The sequence below is a fragment of the Carassius gibelio genome, chromosome B5 (assembly GCF_023724105.1).
Source record: "Carassius gibelio isolate Cgi1373 ecotype wild population from Czech Republic chromosome B5, carGib1.2-hapl.c, whole genome shotgun sequence".
NCBI lineage: Eukaryota > Metazoa > Chordata > Actinopteri > Cypriniformes > Cyprinidae > Carassius > Carassius gibelio.
The window spans coordinates 36,491,193-36,511,434 of NC_068400.1; the positions used below are offsets into that span (position 1 = coordinate 36,491,193).

The 20,242-nt window shown below is 36.4% G+C and overlaps 1 protein-coding gene across 6 annotated transcripts in view; it reads left to right on the top strand.

The window, feature by feature from the left end:
• The window catches only part of LOC127958016 (protein phosphatase 3 catalytic subunit alpha-like), a 39,199-nt gene that overhangs the window by 16,280 nt on the left and 2,677 nt on the right, over nucleotides 1-20,242 (top strand). For 3 of the 6 annotated variants that reach the window (XM_052556800.1, XM_052556795.1, XM_052556796.1), the window contains 10 exons: nucleotides 5,477-5,588; nucleotides 10,547-10,692; nucleotides 10,799-10,938; nucleotides 11,123-11,200; nucleotides 11,477-11,571; nucleotides 12,034-12,159; nucleotides 12,538-12,615; nucleotides 13,793-13,880; nucleotides 14,408-14,505; nucleotides 19,294-19,320. In XM_052556800.1, coding sequence (XP_052412760.1) covers nucleotides 5,477-5,588; nucleotides 10,547-10,692; nucleotides 10,799-10,938; nucleotides 11,123-11,200; nucleotides 11,477-11,571; nucleotides 12,034-12,159; nucleotides 12,538-12,615; nucleotides 13,793-13,880; nucleotides 14,408-14,505; nucleotides 19,294-19,320 — 988 coding nt within the window. The remainder of the gene's footprint in view (nucleotides 1-5,476; nucleotides 5,589-10,546; nucleotides 10,693-10,798; nucleotides 10,939-11,122; nucleotides 11,201-11,476; nucleotides 11,572-12,033; nucleotides 12,160-12,537; nucleotides 12,616-13,792; nucleotides 13,881-14,407; nucleotides 14,506-19,293; nucleotides 19,321-20,242) is intronic. The other 3 variants (XM_052556797.1, XM_052556798.1, XM_052556799.1) reach the window with 3 other exon arrangements.

Sequence of the window (20,242 nt, forward strand, 5' to 3'; positions counted from 1 at the left end):
ACCAGCAAAATGTCAAGGTGCCCAATTGTATCATTTTGTAATTTCTATTCAAAATCGTGATTCCTCGATTTCTAAAACAAAAAATTCAAATAAATCAATTAAGTTGGGAAAATCTGAATTTGAGGAAAGATTTTTATAAATAAATAAATAAAACAATTCATAGGTCTTTATAAATGTAATTTTTTATTAGACATGCTTTTGGATTTATAACATTTAATTTTACCATTAAAACAGAGTATAAAAAAATGTAACTGAAGAAAAAAAAACAGAATCCAGAAATGAAAACATTTAGAAAAAAGAGAGAGAGAGAAACATTTCTTTTGACTTCATAGGGCTCTAGTACTCAGGGATCTATACATGTACCAGTGGGAAACTTATTGCGTGCATGTCTGGGCTCATTATTACTTGGCTGAGAATCTGACGTCTTCTCTGAACCATCTGTTAAGGCATTATCAATGGCCATACTGCCACATTAGCAACAGTGCGTCAACTACCACACATAAGCACAAAAGAAGCAAAGCAGATTATGCTATAATATCTCCAGTAAAGATCTGTTGGTCAACAATCGTGTTTAGTCTTCTAGTTTTTATCCCATCTTTTACATAGTTACATGGGCTGCTCTGATAGGACAATACATTATGGTTTGCTTTGCCTTAATGTTGACTTCAAACAATTGAGTATGCCTAAATAACCCTGATGAAATCAACTAAAGAAGAGCTACAATGTAGGATTCTTGCCAGACCAGTACGTGGCGCTGTAATTCTGCCACTGAAATACACCAAAAAACTGAGAAAAAGTCTTGGACTATGCGTATAAGCCTTGCGTGCGGTATACAAACAAATATGGAACAATACATTTATTACTCTGTGTTAATGTTAATTAATAAGACTGATAAGATGTTTGTTCATGTTTTTGTTGCTGTTATGTGACATAGCGATGTATGACTAGGAGCAAGTCCTGGGCTCCTATAATTTTTGGTTTCATGGAGTTTGTAAAACAAATGTATTCTTATATACTTAAGACACCTAGAGAAAAATCTATGTGTTTGTATTGTATGTACAAAACTTTCATATTAAGAACTTGTCCAGGCTATCAATATTTGTCAGTCGTATGCTATTCGACATGGAGGATCACAGGATTAAATTGTGACAACAAACTTCTTTAAATTAAGTGAATAAGAGGTAGTAATTGCCTACATGTAGTTTACTCAGGCCTCTACTTTTTGTATGATTAATTGGTTTTGGTAAGCGTAGGCTGTGTGAGTTCACTAAATGTCACTCTTAAAAGAGATGGTGTTAAAGTGCAGGAGCTGAGGATGCTTTAGAATGAAGAACAGAAGTATCAGAGACCTTGTTAAGCTGTAAGGTTAAATGACTTTTCTTTTTCAGTCTGTCTCATTTGGATGTGTCACTGGAGGAGTTGTCTGAGTGGAGCTATTTGATAACCTGTCAGACATGAGTCATAGAGCATTAAAGCATGGTCCGCTCTGCTTGTCGCGGGTCTCCACTGAATGACTGATGTCACTGACCGCTCACACTTTGATCCTGTGTGGAGTTAATTAGTTGGACAATGGACATTCTTGAAGGTCTTTCACGCAGTGACTTGCATACAGTTGTTCTTTTTCAGTGAAAGATGGTAATTTCCAGTGACATGAACAAAGCTGAACATTATTCCGAGTCCGTATAGAATAAAATAATTTAACATTTCTTATTTTTGTATTAGGGCTGGACAATATGACGTAGAATTGAAATCTTGATTAATTTAACATTTTACCTCGATCACAATTAATGAAAGATAAATTTATTTATTCATTTATTTGACCTCATAGTTCACTGACAAGGTTTGTACTGTAAATATGCTCAACTGTGGGAAAGGTGGGATATGCACTATGCACGCTGTAGTATGTTTTTAAGGGTAAGGTCAGGGTTGCCAGATCAATATGCTGCTATGGGTTGTATTTTAGTCAATTTTTTACATTTAAACAATAACCCTTAATGCAATTTTGATGGAGGAGATACCAGATGGAGGGGAAAACTCCAGTAAAAAATAAACATGATTGGGATAGTTGTGATCTAGTTTTGAATGGCAGTCGTGCTTGATTTTTATCGCTGACCTGGAAACCTCTGCAGAGTATCCCAGTACCTGTGTGATTCATCACAGACATGAACAGAGAGAAGTGGCTACAGCTACAATGTTCTTCTGCAAGACACAGGCAGTTTTGTGTATTAACCGCTAGATTGCCAAAAGTTATGGACTGCACCTTTAAAATAGAAAAACATTCACATCTAAAATGTGAAAAAATGTCTTAGTTCACTACATTCAACCAATTATTTCTTTAATAGTGTTTTGGCTGTAACAACTCATATGTAGTTTACTGTGCTGAAAGTCTAGCTGCACTGTCGAGATGCTAAGCTCTCAGATTTATGTGAATTACTCCCCTTTAAAAAACCATGGCACAAAACAAAGCTAAAACAAGCATTAATAATAACTAAATGTTATATTAGATAAATGAATCAAGCTTACTGATTTGTTAATGGATGACTAGTTGTTATGCTATTAAACCAGATGGTAACTAGGGGCAAAAAATCGATACAGTATAGTATCACAATATATTCTGCGACAATACTGTATGGATACACGGACGCCAAGAATCGATCTTTTAGTTTACTATCTGGTAGAATAATAAAATCTATTTCTTGACAATCCACTAGATGGTGGTGAGGTTTTTTTTTTCTGGTGAGGTCAGCTGGGTCACCTAAAGCATGCAGTTAGTTCGTTAAATAAAGATGACAGTATTGCGGAAAGTTATCAGGAAAGCCCCTTCTGTGTTTAAATCTGATGTATAGACTTACTTCGGATTTGTAAACAAGGAGGGGATGTAAGTAGGGATGCACCAAATTTTCGTCATCTGAAAATTATCAAAGAGAAAAATGGTCAAATGCTAGCAAAAAAAGCTAGCCTACATATAATAATAATAATAATAATAATAATAATAATAATAATAATAATAATAATAATAATAATAATAATAATAATAATAATATATGGTGTGACTCGCCTCGCCCGGCAGTGTTCGTGTGCATGTTTCACTCTCCTCGTCACTGCGCAGTATAACTCTCCACTCAATATTGGAAAGTCCACTCAAATAACGCTGGTAAAATGATGCTACCTTTCCATGACGCTATGGTATGCTTATATGCTCTGATAATAAAAGCTTTGTAGGACTATAATTACTTGGATAATTAATGTTAGCCCAAAAATAAAGAGATAAATCCAACAGCTTATATTTGATCCTGTTACATTTGAAGTGAATAAAAAATAATATATTGATATGTAATATTAAGGTAACACTTTACAGTAAGGTTCTATTAATGTTCATGTATTAACTAACATGAACAAACAAAGAACAATACATTGTATTGCAGTATTTATTAATCTTCATTAATATTAATGTTCATTATTAGTTCATGATAATTCAGAGTGCATTAACTGTGAACTAGCACAACTGTTGATTGTATTGTCTTTTTTTTTTTTTTTTTTTGTATCATAAAATTTGAGTTAAATGTAATAAAATAATAAATAATCATTACAAAGCATTTTCGGTTTTTAGCAAAGTGCAATTTTTGGTTTCCATTTCTGCCCAGAAATTTATTTTCGGTGCATCCCAAGATGTAAGACTACATGCTTTATTAATTTTAATTAAAATTTAACAGTAATTTACTTTCAAATGCACCAATTGCTGAAAGGTCTGAACAACTTTTTTGAACAAATTCAAGTTGCACTGTAATATCGCAATATATCGCTGAATATCACAATATATTTAAAATCGCAATAATATTGTATTGTGACACAAGTATCGTGATAATATCGTATCGTGAGGCCTCTGGTGATTCCCACCTCTAGCGGTAAAAACAGGTTCCTCTCTGTGTCTTTCTTTGTGTCATTCAACAGTAACAGCCTATGTTCAGGTCCTCTTCTCATGGCCACTATCACCTGCAATTTTCAGCTCATTCTTCTTCTTGCGTAGGCTCCGGTCGCAGATCTCGGTGCTGCTGCATCCCATCCCCCGCTCACACCCTCCTCCGTATCTATTATTTCACATGTCATTTAAATGCACACCTGTTGTCCTTGGTTACCTTGGTGTCCTGTTCTCCCCACACTGAGTGGTGTCTGGGATTTTGCATGCAAATTAGATGGGGGGGTGGGGGTTAAGATAAATCAATTTTAATGAGGCTGAAAAGCGTGTGCTTGTACTCTACTGTACAGAAGATCAGGTAGACAATCTGACAAACGATCAGTGTGAGTGAGATGCCATTGCCTTTGTGTTGTTTGCGGCTCTGTACTTTAGTGTGAAATGTAGATGTGTAAATGAACCAAACAAACCTGTTGTTTAGAATGATGTAATTGGAAATAATTACCATGTGACGTCTCACTCCCACTTTTGCACTTTCGCCACCTGTTGAGCACTAAACAGTCAAACGACAAAGATTTTGCCATAATCTTGCCATTGGGCATTGAAAACCTTTTACATTTACTTTGTGGATTTCTTTGGTAAATCTTCCCTTTCTGTAAAATGTTCCATTAGAGCATCGTGCTTTAAATGATACTAGGAAACATTTTTCTTTATCTCAGAAATTACACTTTTTTTTTTTTTTTTAATTTTTTATACACACAGTTAAAGTGGTTTATCTTGGGGAAATTATTGGCATTTTTTTATCAAATGTGAAATTGGAAGATTGTATAGAATTCCTATTTTTTTATTTATTCATGTATTTTATTTAGTTTTTTTGTAAAGTTAATATTGTAAAATGATTGTATACATTTCATTGGATTGTTATTGGTATTTAGACTATTTCAAAGGATTATTTCACCCAAAAGTAAACAATTTGCTGAATATTTACTCTCCGTCAGACCATCCAAGATATAGATGAGCTTGTTTCATCAAAGGAACAGATTTGGAGAAATTTAACATTATATCACTTGCTCACCAATGGATCCTCTGTAGTGAATGGGTGCCGTGAGAGTTCAAACAGCTGAAAAAGACGTCACAATAATCCACATGAGTCCAGTCCACCAGTTAACATTTTGTGAAGTGAAAAGCTGCATTTTTATAATATTAGCTCCTTCAAATCTTTCCAAATCTGTTCCGATGAAGGAACAAACACATCTGCATCTTTGATGGCCTGAGGGTAGGTATGTTTTTATTTTTGAGTGAACGGTTTCTTTAAATCTTGTTACTTTTGAGCTTCCATGTAACCTTTGAAACTGATAAGGTATACAAAAAACTAAAGAAAAAAACAATCCTTTGCACATTTATTTCAAGACATCAGTAAAAGGATTAAAATGGGATGTTTTCCAAGTCATGTAAAAGCCTGAGACTGGTCTTCCTTTTCCTCTCATAGCTGTGACCATTAAGTCAACTGTCTTCAGGATTGTAATTCTCTCTCTCTCTCTCTCTCTCTCTTTCTCTTTTTAGTGTGTGCTGTTCTTGTGGACGTTGAAGATCAACCACCCCAACACCCTCTTCCTCCTCAGAGGCAACCATGAGTGTCGGCACCTCACGGAATACTTCACCTTCAAACAGGAATGTGAGTGCTTTGGGAATTAAGCATCTAGGAGTGCTGAGGGCTAAGTGATGTTGACTCGAACCTTCCGCCAGCCTTTTTCCTCAGTTTTCACTCATGTTCTCTCTTTGATGTCTGAAAAACTGCATTTTCAGCCAGCTGTCACCAGCTAGCACTTTCATTTATCGTGCAAACAGTATAACATTTTTCCTGCAGTTAAGAGTTCAAAATGTATTTGCCTTATTAGAGCAGGACTCTATTTTGTAGTGTTCCTTAAAGTGTATTTTTTTTATATAACCGGTGCAGATTTTTACTTTAACTCCTGACCATAACTTTCTTTAACTGCTTTGACTATGGCTAATGTCACATCAGTGCAGTTTTGTTGGAGTTGGAGGGTCAGTGTGGTCTCACTTATCATGTTGCATGAGAGAATCACTTTAGTGAAATGATAATACTTGTTTAAACTACATAAGGCAGCTGCTCATGCTGTGAAATGTATTATTACATCAAGTTTGGCTGGAACATATTTACTGTTTCAATCTCCCAGCATGCCAGAATCACACAATATGGTCACTGCCTGTTGGTGCCATTGCTGACAGGTTTGGAGTTATATTAAAAATTAAAAAAGTCTTGGCACTTCTGAGCTCTATCATTGCAATGGCTGGTTGTTTCTATTCAACAGTCCAAAACACTTTAAATAAAGAGCATGTATCCGTATTAAAACATGCCTCACATGCTCCGGGGGGGTGAATGAAGGCCTCCTGTAGTGAATGCATGTGTTTTTGTAAGAAATATATTTCAAACATAATAAACTTTTTCTACCACTGTCTGTCATACGTGGAAACTGTTCCGGCGGATGATGTAGGACATCAGCGTTGTGTGATTAGTGATGAATGCGGAGCGAGAACAAAACAAAACGTCGGCCATGAATTAGAAGCACAAAACAAGGATTTGTAAAGAAAAAATTTCAGAGGATTTCGATGTAAGCCAAGAGTAGACTGGTTTTCTGAAAACCATTGTGAGCCTAGCATATTTCAGAGGTGCGCGCGCAACACATACACCCTGCATCTTCCACCAGAATGCTTCCGCATTCGACAGTCGGCAGTGTAAAGTGTTTATTGCGTTTGAAATATGCATATTTTTCTTACAAAAATGCATGGATTTGCTACATGAGGCCTTAATTCATACCCCGGCGCTATGTGAGGCACATTTTATTACAGATGTGTGCTCTTTTTTTAACGTGTTTTGGACTGTTGAACAGAAACACCCGCACACTTCAATAAAAGAGTTTAGAAGTGCCAGGACAATTTTTAATATAACTCCGATGGATTTGTCTGAAAGAAGAATGTCATATAAACCTAAGATGCCTCGAGGGTGAGTAAAACACAGGCTAATATTCATTTTTGGGTGAACTAACCCTTTAAGAGGATTTGGCATTTCAAATAAATGTAGGTCTGTTACATTCTTATTTTTATTAGGACTACTATTATTATCAAGTCTTTACCCCTTTCTCAAATCGAGCCGATCTCAGATGCCTGTCTGTGTGACGTCACAAAAACAGGCCCCTCCCATGATCGTTTGATTGACAGTAGCGTTTCAGCACAGACAGGACTAGCGTCTTACCTCAGACCCGCCCTGAGTGAGCTGTCATCAGTCCACCATTGTCTCACTGCCGGAGCAGATATAGACAAGAATGACTCCTAGGTGACAGGGGTGTTCTGTTGTTGGATGTAATAATGAACCTAGCAGTCGTCATTTACTCTTGAAATCTGACCCGCTGAAGATGCAGTGGATTGCGTTTGTTTTTGAAGAGAATGCGCCCCTGTTCTACATAAATGAGTCTATCTTTACACCAATCATTCGTTATCCAGCTACACCCACAGAAGAAGGAGAGTATAAGGTGTTACAAATAATCTTTGCAAATTGCCTTTCCTAATAATGTGCTTATTAGCAAGTTTCACGATGAATGCGGTTAAAGTAACAGTCTCTGTGAGAGCAGTTCAGAAGTGAGTTGGGGGGGTCAGCAGAGCTTAACATTTTAAGGAAAATGCTACTAAACTGCGTGCTCTGTAAAGAGCTGTTTTTGACAGGGTGAAAAAAAAGAGAAATTTTAACCAAACTATGTTACAGACTTTCCGTTAAGCCCTGAAGAATCAACTTGTGGAAAATGGGCATCCTATGACCTCTTTAATAGAGCATTGTAGATGTCATATTTAATTTGCTGCCAAATATTCTGTGGGGGCAGAAGTGCAGTCAATTCATTTTGGCGAACTGCTGCGTTCAGCCAACAGTATTTGTTTTCCTTCCACATATTTCCAGTGGACGTCAATGGGTTGTGAAAATGCCACTTTTAGGACCTTAAAAATAAAAATGTACATGATTTACTCACTCTCAAGCCATCCTTAGATGTATGTGACTTTTTTTCTTTCAGACGAATACAGTCAGAGTTATTTTAAAAAATGTCCTAGCTCGTCCAAGCTTTATTACTCCGCACTACTCCAGAGGCGTGAATAAAGTCCTTCCGAAGCAAAGTGATGCATTTGTGTAAGAAGAATATCCATCCATTCACCTAGTATGTATATATCATTTTTGGGTGAACTATCCCTTTAAGACTTGTCCCTCACTTTCTAAAATGGGTCTCTACTCTCCCTAAGATCTATAGCAACCTTTTTAAGACTCGAAGAATATTCTCAATTCTGTGAGAGAGAGAGTTCATAAACAGGTTCTGTCTTTGTTTTACAGGCTTTACGTGCTCTGTTTTCTGCAGACAGCACTTTGTCCCTTACAGGCTAACAGACAGCTCTATTAGAGTAAGGTTTGTAGAGCTGCCAGAAGGTGTCCAGGTGTGAGTTATTAGTATGCTGCATAGTGAAGTGGATGGGGCTCATCTGGCTCACAAAGAGACAAACTCGATGAGCCGTTGTACACTATACACAGCATTACCTATCCTGATTTATGAGAGAGTAGTGTCTTTTCATTGTGAAGCATCTCATTAGCATTCTTTTACAATAATTTATTTAAAACCTTAATTCAGTGCAGCATGACCAGACAGGATAGAGACGCAAGAAGCCGTTTAGCTTCTTTTCTGGCTTGGGTTCATTCCTGTTACTTAAAAATACAGAAACATTATTTGTTATCCCAAAGAATATTTCTACACAGGGATTTCTTCTCTCTCATCTGATGTGGTCGAGTCGGGTTTGCATCTACTGAGCTTGGACCCCATCTGCCAGGAGGTTATTACAGGATTTCTAAAGCCACAGCTAGGAGATCACATGACCAACCTGGACAACCTTAGTTCATATTACTATGTAATTTCATAATTACTTATGTTTTTTTTTTTTTAAATGTTGTTAAAGTGTAATGAGAACATTTGTGGTAAACTAAAATATACGTTAATGTAAGTTTGAAACTTAATTTGGGTGCATTTAAAATAGCTTAACTTTCATTTTAAATGTGGTATTTAATGGCACACTATAGTAATAAGATGAAATAAGATTGTTCAAATTATATTTTATTGTTAAAACATTTTATTTAATATTTTTATCTGCTAGTACACTTTTTTTATATGTACTTTCAAAATGTATCTGTAAAAGTACACTACAAGAAGCATGTACAATACTTTTTTCATAAGGTTATCCCGGCCATGTGTATGGTCTTTGCTAATGTAATAGCACTGTGTACTTTAGCATATTATATTATGCTATAGTATATTATGCTTTTGCTTATTGGTAAAATCCTAATGACATTTAAATGAAGGTTCTTTTGAAGGTCTAATTTTATATCCCTGGTTTTGGTATTGGATGGGTCATTGGTACTAGTCTATTGTGCTTGAAATGAGCACTGTTTGCCATTAAGCTCATACAATAGCATGGGTGTTGTGCTCTGCATAACAAAGATGGAGGTGGTTTCATGCTGAATGTTCAGTGGAAGCCCAAGTGCTCTCCCAGCTGAACCCAGCTGTATTTAGTGGAAACCAGAAGACAAGACTGATGAGACTACTTCAGTCCAGATACTAAAGTATTTATAAGCTTAATCAGCAGCTGAATTAAGGATTCGCATTGCACTAATTAGACTCATTTGAATATAATTGAATAGTCTCTGCTGCTTTTGTGTCTGCTTGGTGGCAGGTCTTGTCACTTTAGGTAGAGTTATTACTGTCTGCCTGCATACAGACATGCTGGTTCTGACATCATGGGGTATTATTGTTTACAAATAATTTAGCATGGTTTTGATTATGACATTTACTGCTTTACTAAATAAATACTGTTTGTACTGATTTGAAGAGCAGGTCTATTTCAGCAGCACATGGAGTCGCTTGTTTTTGTATTTAAGTCCTGATTTGATAAATTCATTTGTAAAATACTTTTTTAGCAAGCAATTTACTGGAATGTTTTAAAGTACCGCTGCAAATTCTTTGTTGTGGGGGGCAGTAAAAGGTTCGAATTTTGAGTAAGGATTATTTAAATTGATTTAAAAAAAAGTATGACGTAACAAGACAAGACTATTTCAAATAAATACTGTTCTTTTGAACGTTATAATGATCATACAGTTCTAGAAACACCAACAAAAACAAACAACAAAATTGATAAAAAATGTATCCATCACAGAAATAAATTGGATTTAAAGTAATTATAAATTAATAAATTGTAATAATACAAATATTATATATATATATGTTTTACTGTATTTTTACTATATTTCTAAATAGCCTTTGTTTACATAATATACTTTTTTTTAAATACATTTGTTTTAATTGAATTGCTTATGGAAATCAACACTTCTAATTCAAACTTTTAATAAGATGTATTTAGACGCATACTTATCGTTATCATAAGTTATTTCAAAAAGTGAAATAACTTACACCATTGTGCATCAGGTGTTTCTTCGCCCACACGTCATGCATTCAAATCGTTTAATGCACAATTAGCAATTGATTACCCCTTAGTTATTTCTGATCTGAACTCTAATATATTTCTTCACAGGTAAAATAAAGTATTCAGAGAGGGTTTATGACGCATGTATGGATGCCTTCGACTGCTTGCCTCTTGCAGCTCTTCTTAACCAGCAGTTCCTCTGCGTACATGGTGGCCTCTCGCCAGAAATCAACTGCTTGGATGACATTAGGAAAGTAAGCATCTGCTCATGTCCTGTCCTTTCCTTACAGTTTTTTATTATTATAAAACAAGATGTGTTCATGTCTCTTTTTTTCTTTGTCTCTACACTGTATTTTACAGTTAGACAGGTTTAAGGAGCCCCCAGCATTTGGGCCTATGTGTGATTTGATCTGGGCCGACCCAGGAGAGGACTATGGAAGTGAGAAGACGGCAGAGCACTTTAACCACAACTCGGTCAGAGGCTGCTCCTATTTCTTCAGGTACTGAAGCAAAGCTGTATTCACCTGCTAGATCCCCCAGATTTTTGAGAAAAGAAGATTTATTCAGCATTATAATAACATAATAACATCTGTTTTTGTTTATGTCTATACATAAGATTATCGAAAAGTAGCAAAACAGTTTACAAGTTTAGCCACTCAGAAGTTTGTCTTTCTCGTTTGACAGTTATGCCGCAGTTTGTGACTTTCTGACAAACAACAACCTGTTGTCAGTAATCAGAGCACATGAAGCACAAGACGCAGGGTAAGTATCACTCACAATGTTTCATGATCATGAGATTGAAAAAGCTCAGTTGCGCTTTTGCTAGTTTAATCTTCTGATGTCAGTGTAGTCCTTCTGTTTCTGCAAGTAAAAAAAATATATATATATACCATCTGCAACTGCGGATCATTGCTCACTGAATTTGACAAGAGTACATTATCTAACAATGACAGAGAGCACTTTGTTTATTGATCTGTGCCAGATGCTTTGTTGTCACGCTGAGCTCGTCTACAGATTGTGTGTGTTTCTCTGTTTCAGGTACAGGATGTACAGAAAAAGTCAGACAACAGGCTTCCCTTCATTAATTACCATTTTCTCAGCACCAAATTACCTAGATGTCTATAACAACAAAGGTACGTAAGTTGATATGAAAGTATGTTGGCCTCAAATTTCGTACTTTTCATAACCTCAAACTGTTCTCAGACCCTGAAACAAAACCTAACCTCATTATTACTTTGGAAACGTAACTCTCGGCCAATTTGATAAAGCATTACGAGTGACGTAACTGAATTCACAATCAACTTGGCAGTCCCACATTCTCAGCTAATAGGAATGAGTTTTTCTTTACTTATTTAAATAATTTACAATAGACTTTTGACTCATATATTATGATACAGTCCAAAGCCTGTGCAAAGAAAAAATATGCAAATCTGCAATAATTATTGCCTTATACGGACTCTAAAGTGTCTAGAAATGTAGAATGGAAAGTATTGGTTGACTGTTTGTGAACCTGTGTGGAAGCCTATCAGGTTACTTTTCTTTTTTGTTGGTTTTCATGAATGTGCATGACATCTCCCCTTGTGTTTCCTTCTCAGCGGCTGTATTGAAATATGAAAACAATGTCATGAACATTAGACAGTTCAACTGCTCTCCTCACCCGTACTGGTTACCCAACTTCATGGATGTGTTTACGTGGTCGCTGCCCTTTGTTGGTGAGAAAGGTATGTGTCCAAATGCGAGGGTTGTGATTTGTAGGGACTGTTAGACTGAGATGGTGAGTATTTGACATGCGGAGAATGACCTTGCTGATGACGTGTCTTTGGTGGCTGACCTTGTCCTCTCAGTGGGAAGAATACAGAAAAACTCAAACCTGAAACATCATATTAACGTCATTCTAGCGTATTCAAGGGCACCTTTTACAAAATCATCTGAGACTTGCTGAGTCTTTACATGGTTGTAAGCTATATATATAAAATTAATTATTTTTTTATCACGTAAACTAGGAAGTCTAGGAATATTGTACCAAAGAAACTACATAGATATCATGTAAAATAGCAGCTTATATTGCAGCTCTAACATGGACGTTTGACTTCTTACAGTGACTGAGATGTTGGTCAATGTCCTAAACATCTGCTCTGATGATGAACTCATGTCAGAGGGAGACGACTTGTGTGAAGGTAAGGGTGTTTTTGTACGCTCATGTAGTAAAAAGATTAATTAAAGTTTAGTAAGCTGACAACTGGCTTATATACTGATTTCCTCTTGCTTCATGTTCAGTGACTTCATTTAATGCAGAAAAGTTTTAATGTGTTTGCTGAGAGTGTGTGTGTAAGCGTATGTATGTCTGGTTATCATCAGCGTAGACCACAGGTCCTCAGGAGTGTCCAACTCTCATTCTAGTGGTCTAAGATGCTTTCCCTGGAGGTCTGATGTCTGCTTATGTCATCGTATGATACTTCCTGCTCAGACAGTCCGTTGTGGAGAGTAGAATTCACATGGTGGTGCACTCATATAAAAACAGTATTGTTAAGTATTATTGCAATTTAAACTAACATGCAATGCAATGCATTCTTTTACATGCAATGTATAGACTATGTAGGATTGTGGATTCGCCTTGTGTAATTATTGAACAGGAAACAGATCTGCTTAAATAATTAGAGCAAAGGCGTGACACTCTTCTGCAAATACTCTCAAGCCCATGCAAGGCTTACAAAATGCTCTCTGAAGCTCTTCAGGCACACCTTGTTGTCTCATTTGAGTAATTCCAAACAGTTTAGACCAATGCAAGTTATCATACGAATCTAATAATGCAACTGTTGGCTTTTAAAAATGGTGGAGATGACAGCATTTTCCCTGTATTTAGAATGAGAAATATATTCAATTATAAACTACACAGTGAAGCACTGATGTTTTCATTCAATTTTCTTATGAATAAATGCTAAAATAATAAATATTGCCCAACTGAATAATAATTAATAATAATGGTAATAATGTAAAGAAAATTGTATTATATTCAAATTATAGAATTGCTTAAATATTAAGACTTTGCTGAGTTTTCATCTTTACATGGCTGTAAGCTATCTGTCTGTCTGTCTGTATGTGTGTGTGTGTGTGTGTGTGTGTGTGTGTATATATATATATGTGTATATATATTTATATGTATGTATATATGTATATTTGTATATATATATGTGTGTGTATATATGTATCGTAATTTTCAAAATAAACGATTATTGTTCATGATATCTGATTCTCAGTATCTCCACATTTTTGGTTCCCCCTCCTTAGCTGGTTTGGGGGTCAGAGCTCCTGTGGTGGGACAGTGTTTGATGCTGATTTTTTGTTGTTTTGGAGAAGGTGGAGCTGCAGCTGTCCGTAAGGAGGTGATCAGGAATAAGATCCGTGCCATTGGGAAAATGGCCAGAGTCTTTTCCGTTCTCAGGTCAGTCTGCATACAATTTTATATATATATATATATATATATATATATATATATATATATATATATATATATGTGTGTGTGTGTGTGTGTGTGTGTGTGTGTGTGTGTGTGTGTTTAGATATTCACTGTGCTGCTTGTATAAAGTGTTTGTATAAAGAGCAGGAAAAATGTCCTTGTGCATTGAAGTTTTGTTTTAATGCCACACGCACACACACTTTTCCTCCATTAGGATTAATGAGCTGGCATCAATGAGTCATCATGCAGAATAGCGGCCTAATTATATTAGACGTTATTCCAGATGAACAATGTCAGAGATAATGGAGGAACAGAGGACATCTTGAAGTCTTTTGTCTTTGGTTTTCTGAGCAATATTCAGATTAGGCTGGCACTGCAGCAAAGTTTCAAATTACCATGCATTTCCTCTTTATCCCCCAACCCCACCCTAAAATTGATTGTGTCATTTAGTTCTTTGAAAGCAACCCTAATACTGTGTGTGTGTGTGTGTGTGTGTGTGTGTTATGCCTCAGGGAAGAGAGCGAGAGTGTACTGACCCTCAAAGGGCTCACCCCAACCGGAACGCTACCTCTAGGAGTGTTGTCTGGAGGCAAGCAGACCTTACAGAATGGTAAGTGAGCATGTTTGTAATGGTAGGTTAGTAAAGTTGGTTTCCAGGCCTCTCGTAGTGGATCATCATCGCCACATGTGACCTAGCACTGCTCTCATCACCCTCTTACAAAAGCAGAAAGTACCAGCATGCAGCAGCTAGAATGAGCTTTGGCATGCGAGACTCTGATGATGATGTGTCTCTACCCCTCATGCTGAACTGCATCAGAGCTCATAGCGGCAGATACTGATGAAGGCTGTGCTCTCCATCTCCACTGTGTGAGCTTTTCTGGGCTGTCCGACTGCTTAATATACTTGCAGTGCTAACTATAAAATTATTGCCCACACCCCCCGCCGCTCAGATCCTTATTGCTGGTCTTTTAAATGGGTAAATCTCATCCTAAAACCAGTGTCTTATATAATCAAAATTAAACTATTGTTAGGACCATTAAATTAGAACTTTTTTCGCATTGAAACATTTTAGTTAAGTTAAATTTCACGCAAAAATTATTATGCAAAAGTTTTTGTTTCTTTGATGGGAGTATAAAGCTTTTAAACGTTCAAATTCAAAAGGATCGCTACAAAACTTTTCTTCATGTTTTTGATAGTCTCTTATAGTAAAGGCTGCATTTATTTGATGAAATATATATAAAAACAGTATTTTTTAAATATATAATTTAATGAATGTTTTAAAATGTTTGTTTTAAAATGTAATTAATTAATTTCATGGCAAGCCATTACTATTTTAGAGATATATATATTAATTTTTCTTGGTGAATAAAAGTATTAATTGAAAAAAATCTTACTGATACTAAAACTTTGATAGATATCTAGATAGATAGATAGATAGATAGTCATGAGCATTTATGGTGGGAAATGTTTATCATTAAAATTTATTGATTAAAAAAACTTTAATGGTCTTAAAAATAGGCTTACATTTTCTTAATTAATATATTGTATTATTATACAAACAACACAGTCAAGCTTTTTTCTTCACTATGAACACCTGTTACATCCTCTTGTCCACCTTGAACTACTGCAATGTTTACACTGATTATTTGTCTATGTGCTGTGTAAAGCCCTTCCCCGAAGGCTCACATTAAGCCATGTGATTTAGCCACCTGCACTACAGAGACTGAATCAAAGAGCCAATCAGATGCTGATTGTCATGAGAGCCACATCATGACTCTCTGGATTGACCTGTCTGTCTGAGTAGATGAATCTGTTGGCGAGGTGTTCAGCACTAAAGGTCATTAAAGGCCACTAGGGAACTTTGTGCAAGTGAGTAGTGATGGAGTGAGAGAGGGAAATCAGAGGTAGACAGTGGGTGGATGTCACTGTTTGAAGTACATACATATAAAAAATTCTGTGACCTTTAAGAGGCTGGCTTCATTGTCCGTGTGGGTCAGACATCAAGCCAGCCAGACCTGCAGAACAGAAAGGGATATTAAAGAAACCAAAGTTGTTGACCTCATCTTCCTTAGAACAATAGGACATTTCCAACTATAACCATATAGTCTGAAAACAATATTTTATTATATAAAAAAAAAAAAAAAAAAAAATATATATATATATATATATATATATATATATATATATATATATATATATATATATATATATATATATATATATATATATATATATATATATTATAGTTACATTTTGAAAAAAGGGGGAATACTTTCAGGATTACATCGATTTCATTTTAAAACTACATAAATCAGTATTTTGGCATAATAACACTATATACTATATAATAACACATATTAAGCACAGCTTGATTAATGACTCTTCTCCTGTTCTGAACTCCAGAAAAAAAAACAAAAAAAAAACGTGCGCTCGTTTCCACGGACACGGCCCAGATCCGCTCTGCGACTGTAGTTCCCGCCCACTGAAACCTCACCTGGGCTGGATCCATGTTACAGCCCTGAAACGGATGTGACTGTGCAGATTTGCCGGTTTGAAAACCGATCCGGATCGGAATATTTTGCTGTCTGGGATGTTTCACTGTTAATGTTATTGTTAAATAATTAGGCCAAAAATAACATGGCATTCAGTTAAAGAGAAAAGTAATGAAAACATAACTGGTATATTATTTGTTTTGTATTGCTTTTTACGCTTATTTCCTCCTTCTATTTAACGTTTATTTTTTTGGCCATAAAACACAGGTGGCTGTGTCTTATCCTATCGGTGATTAATGTAAAATAAACACTAAAAAGAAGACTATTTTGTGAATGCTGATCGTGGACTCATTGGATACTATGAAGAAGAATGTTTAAAGGGGGGGTGAAATGCTTTTTCATGCATACTGAGTTTTTTACACTGTTCAAGAGTTGGATTCCCATGCTAAACATGGACAAAGTTTCAAAAATTAAGTTGTACGTTTGAAGGAGTATTTTTGTTCCCAAAATACTCCTTCTGGTTTGTCACAAGTTTCGGAAAGTTTTTTTCGAGTATGGCTCTGTGTGACGTTAGATGGAGCGGAATTTCCTTATATGGGTCCTGAGGGAAGAGCGGAAGAGCGCGCGCTCCCGTATAGCAGAGCACTGAGAGCACAGACATTTCACTGATCAGAGCGATTCGCGACGCTCTCGCTCTGATCAGTGAAAAGTCACAAAAGAATTGTGTTTTTGGTTGCCAGGGCAAGACAACCCTGCACAGATTACCAAAGAAAAAACATCATTAAGGGACCAGTGGACGGAGTTTATTTTTACAGAGCATCAACGGAGTTGTGCAAGTGTTTTTGTTTGTTCCCTGCATTTCGAAGATGCTTGTTTTACAAACAAGGTCCAGTTTGACGACGGATTTGCATATCGTTTATTTCTTAAGGATGATGCAATCCCAACGAAAAAGGGTCACGATCGTGTGTTGGAACCGCATGCGGTGAGTAAAACTGCTTAAAATATCTCTGCCTCCTTGTTAGTCCGTCCGCCTCCCATGCCGGAGACCCGGATTCGAGCCCCGCTCGGAGCGAGTCATTGCTGCTGCTGCTTTCCTTCAGTTTCAGCCTCTGGATCTGATTCTGGATCATAAATAAACGGCTGAATCTGACTGTAAGCCATGGTTTGTTTTGGATGATGGTTTTTCCCTCACGGTAATGTCACAGTTTCCACATGCTCTCAATGCAAAAGCCTACTGGTGCTCATGATTCTTTAGCTCCGCCCACACGTCACGCCTCCAGCCGGTCGTATTTTTCCGGGAAAAATCGGTACAGACTATCTTTCTCTTATGAATATAATAAAACTAAAGACTTTTTGGAGTTATGAAGGATGCAGTACTACTCTATATGTACTCAAGATTAACAGGATATTGAGTGAAAACGAGCATTTCACCCCCCCTTTAATAAACAGAAATGAATCTGCCGGTGGGGGCGGAGCCACAAATGCATGTTAGTTTACAAATCCGAGGGAACGGATTGCGAAAGCGTGCGCACGGATTATGAATTCGTGGGTACCGATTCAAAACAAGGGTACGGTTTACAAAATCTGAGCGCACGGATTGGGAATTCGTGGGCACGGTTTGTTAATCCGTTGGTACGATTTGTTAAACCGAGTGAACAGTTTATGAATTCGTGAGTACGGTTTATAAACTGAGGGGAAGGATTGATTTTTTTTCTCCTACAGGTGACGTCCCGGGCTCCGTAGAATGCACATTGTCTTCATTACCTATGCCAAATGCTGCCAAAAGACTAACTGCAATTTTTAACAGGGTTAAACTTTGCAGTAATTTTGAATCCTACACTTTTAAAATTAGTTTTATATTTGCAAAGAGAGAAAAAAAAATATTTGTATTCTCTATTTTCCTTTTGAAGAAACATTTTCCATTGTCTAAAAATTTTTCTTATTATATTTTCCTTGAAAAAAAAACTTTATTCTCTATTTTCCTGTTGAAGAAACATTTTCATTGTCCTAAAATTCAGTTCTTACTATATTTGCTTGGAATAAAAATGAATTTGTATTCTCTATTTTCCTGTTGAAGAAACATTTCCATTGTCTTAAAATGATTTCTTCTTATAGCCTATTTTCTTGAAAATTAAACAAAATACTCTGTAATACCAATACCATGCACTAGATGTCTGTATAGTCCTTTACATATATATTAATTCAGGGCTGTGAAATTCTTAATTAATAAATGTTTTTTAAAAAAAATTATATTTGACCTTGAAGTAATCCAGAAGTAATCTAAAAGTAATCAGTTACATTAATTGGATTACGTTACTGGATACTTTTTTTTATGAAGTAATTAGTAACTGTAACGGAATACATTTTTAAAGTAACCCTCCCAAGCCTGTGTGTGTGTATATGTATATATGTATATATATAGAGAGAGAGAGAGAGAGAGAGAGAGAGAGAGAGAGAGAGAGAGAGAGAGAGAGAGAGAGAGAGAGAGATACACACACACATAATTATAATTATATGTTATGAAAATATATGTACAAATATAGTTAATATAAAATAATAATATAATTAATTTAAGCGTCTGTGTCAGTATTTGTGTATCTTGTAGTATTAACCAATATTGATTGATATGCAAGTCAGAAATTACACCTAAATGTATGTAGATGCATCTGAAGGTGTATTTCAGTGATACTGCCCTAACAGTCACTCTGATTGTAAAGAACTAATAGTTTTTTCCTCACTAACTGCTCTGTGCACTGTTTATGTTACTGTTGGATTCTTTAACGACTAATATGACTGCATTGCTGTGGTGTGTGGGGTTAATATGCTTGGGATGTGATATAATCATACTGATATAACCTCTCTCTCCATTCATTTTGGGCTACTTCCTGCTGCGCTTGCTAATACAGCCACCGTAGAAGCAAAGGAGGGTCAAGGTACGCTAGCAGTACTGTGTCATCTCCTGCCCCTATATGCTGTGCTTTCTTCCCCTTTGTGTCTCTTTCTTGCCTTGCTGTTCACCTCCGTGTCTGTGCGTGTGTGCGTGTGTGTGTGTCTAAAACGAATCATGGAAAATCTGTATCCTTGCACCAACTAATTGAATTGAACACAGCGGTTCACGTTTCATAAAGGCATTTCTTTCCCTTATGAGATTCAGACTTTACAAAAGAGCCTGAAATGACCCCGGGGCCCAGACCGATAATTTTTTTTTTTTTTTTAATGATAAATGATGAATCCATGCAGTGAGGGAATGAGGCTCTGCTTCACCTCATTAATTAGCTGTTGCCTGTTGACCGTTAGTCCCGGCTCTGGCTAGAGTGTGCTAATTCCCATGCTGCCATGTGATTGGCAGAGAGGCCAAGACCTTCCTCCACCAAGCATTTTCAGATTATAATCTCATTACGACTATAGACTGTCTGTTCCCGTTCACCTGTAACACTCTCGCCCGCTGCTGTAATGTACGGAGGCTAAGCTATTGTGCAGACAAACCCAAACAAACGCTCTGGCGTGATATATTAAGTGTGCCAGAGCAAGACACTCGAGTTGCTGACCTGATTTCTAAGTTCAGCTGCATCTCCATTTTTACTGGTGTTTGCTCTGCCAACTGGAAACGGTCATGGTTCACCTTGGCAGTTGCCTGGTGTTTTTAGAAATGCCATTGGGCGTAATAAGCCTGTTAGTTGTGCAAGATTCAGCTTTCCTGTTCATGCATGTGGTTTGGTTAAATAAGTTTTCGGCTCTTTTGTGGTTTAAAGTACGTGGGATATGTAACGTCATATTTCTTAAGAATATTGAAGTGACACTTCATAGCATTTTTTTCCCAGGGTGTTGGAAATAGTGCATTTTCTTTCTCTCTTT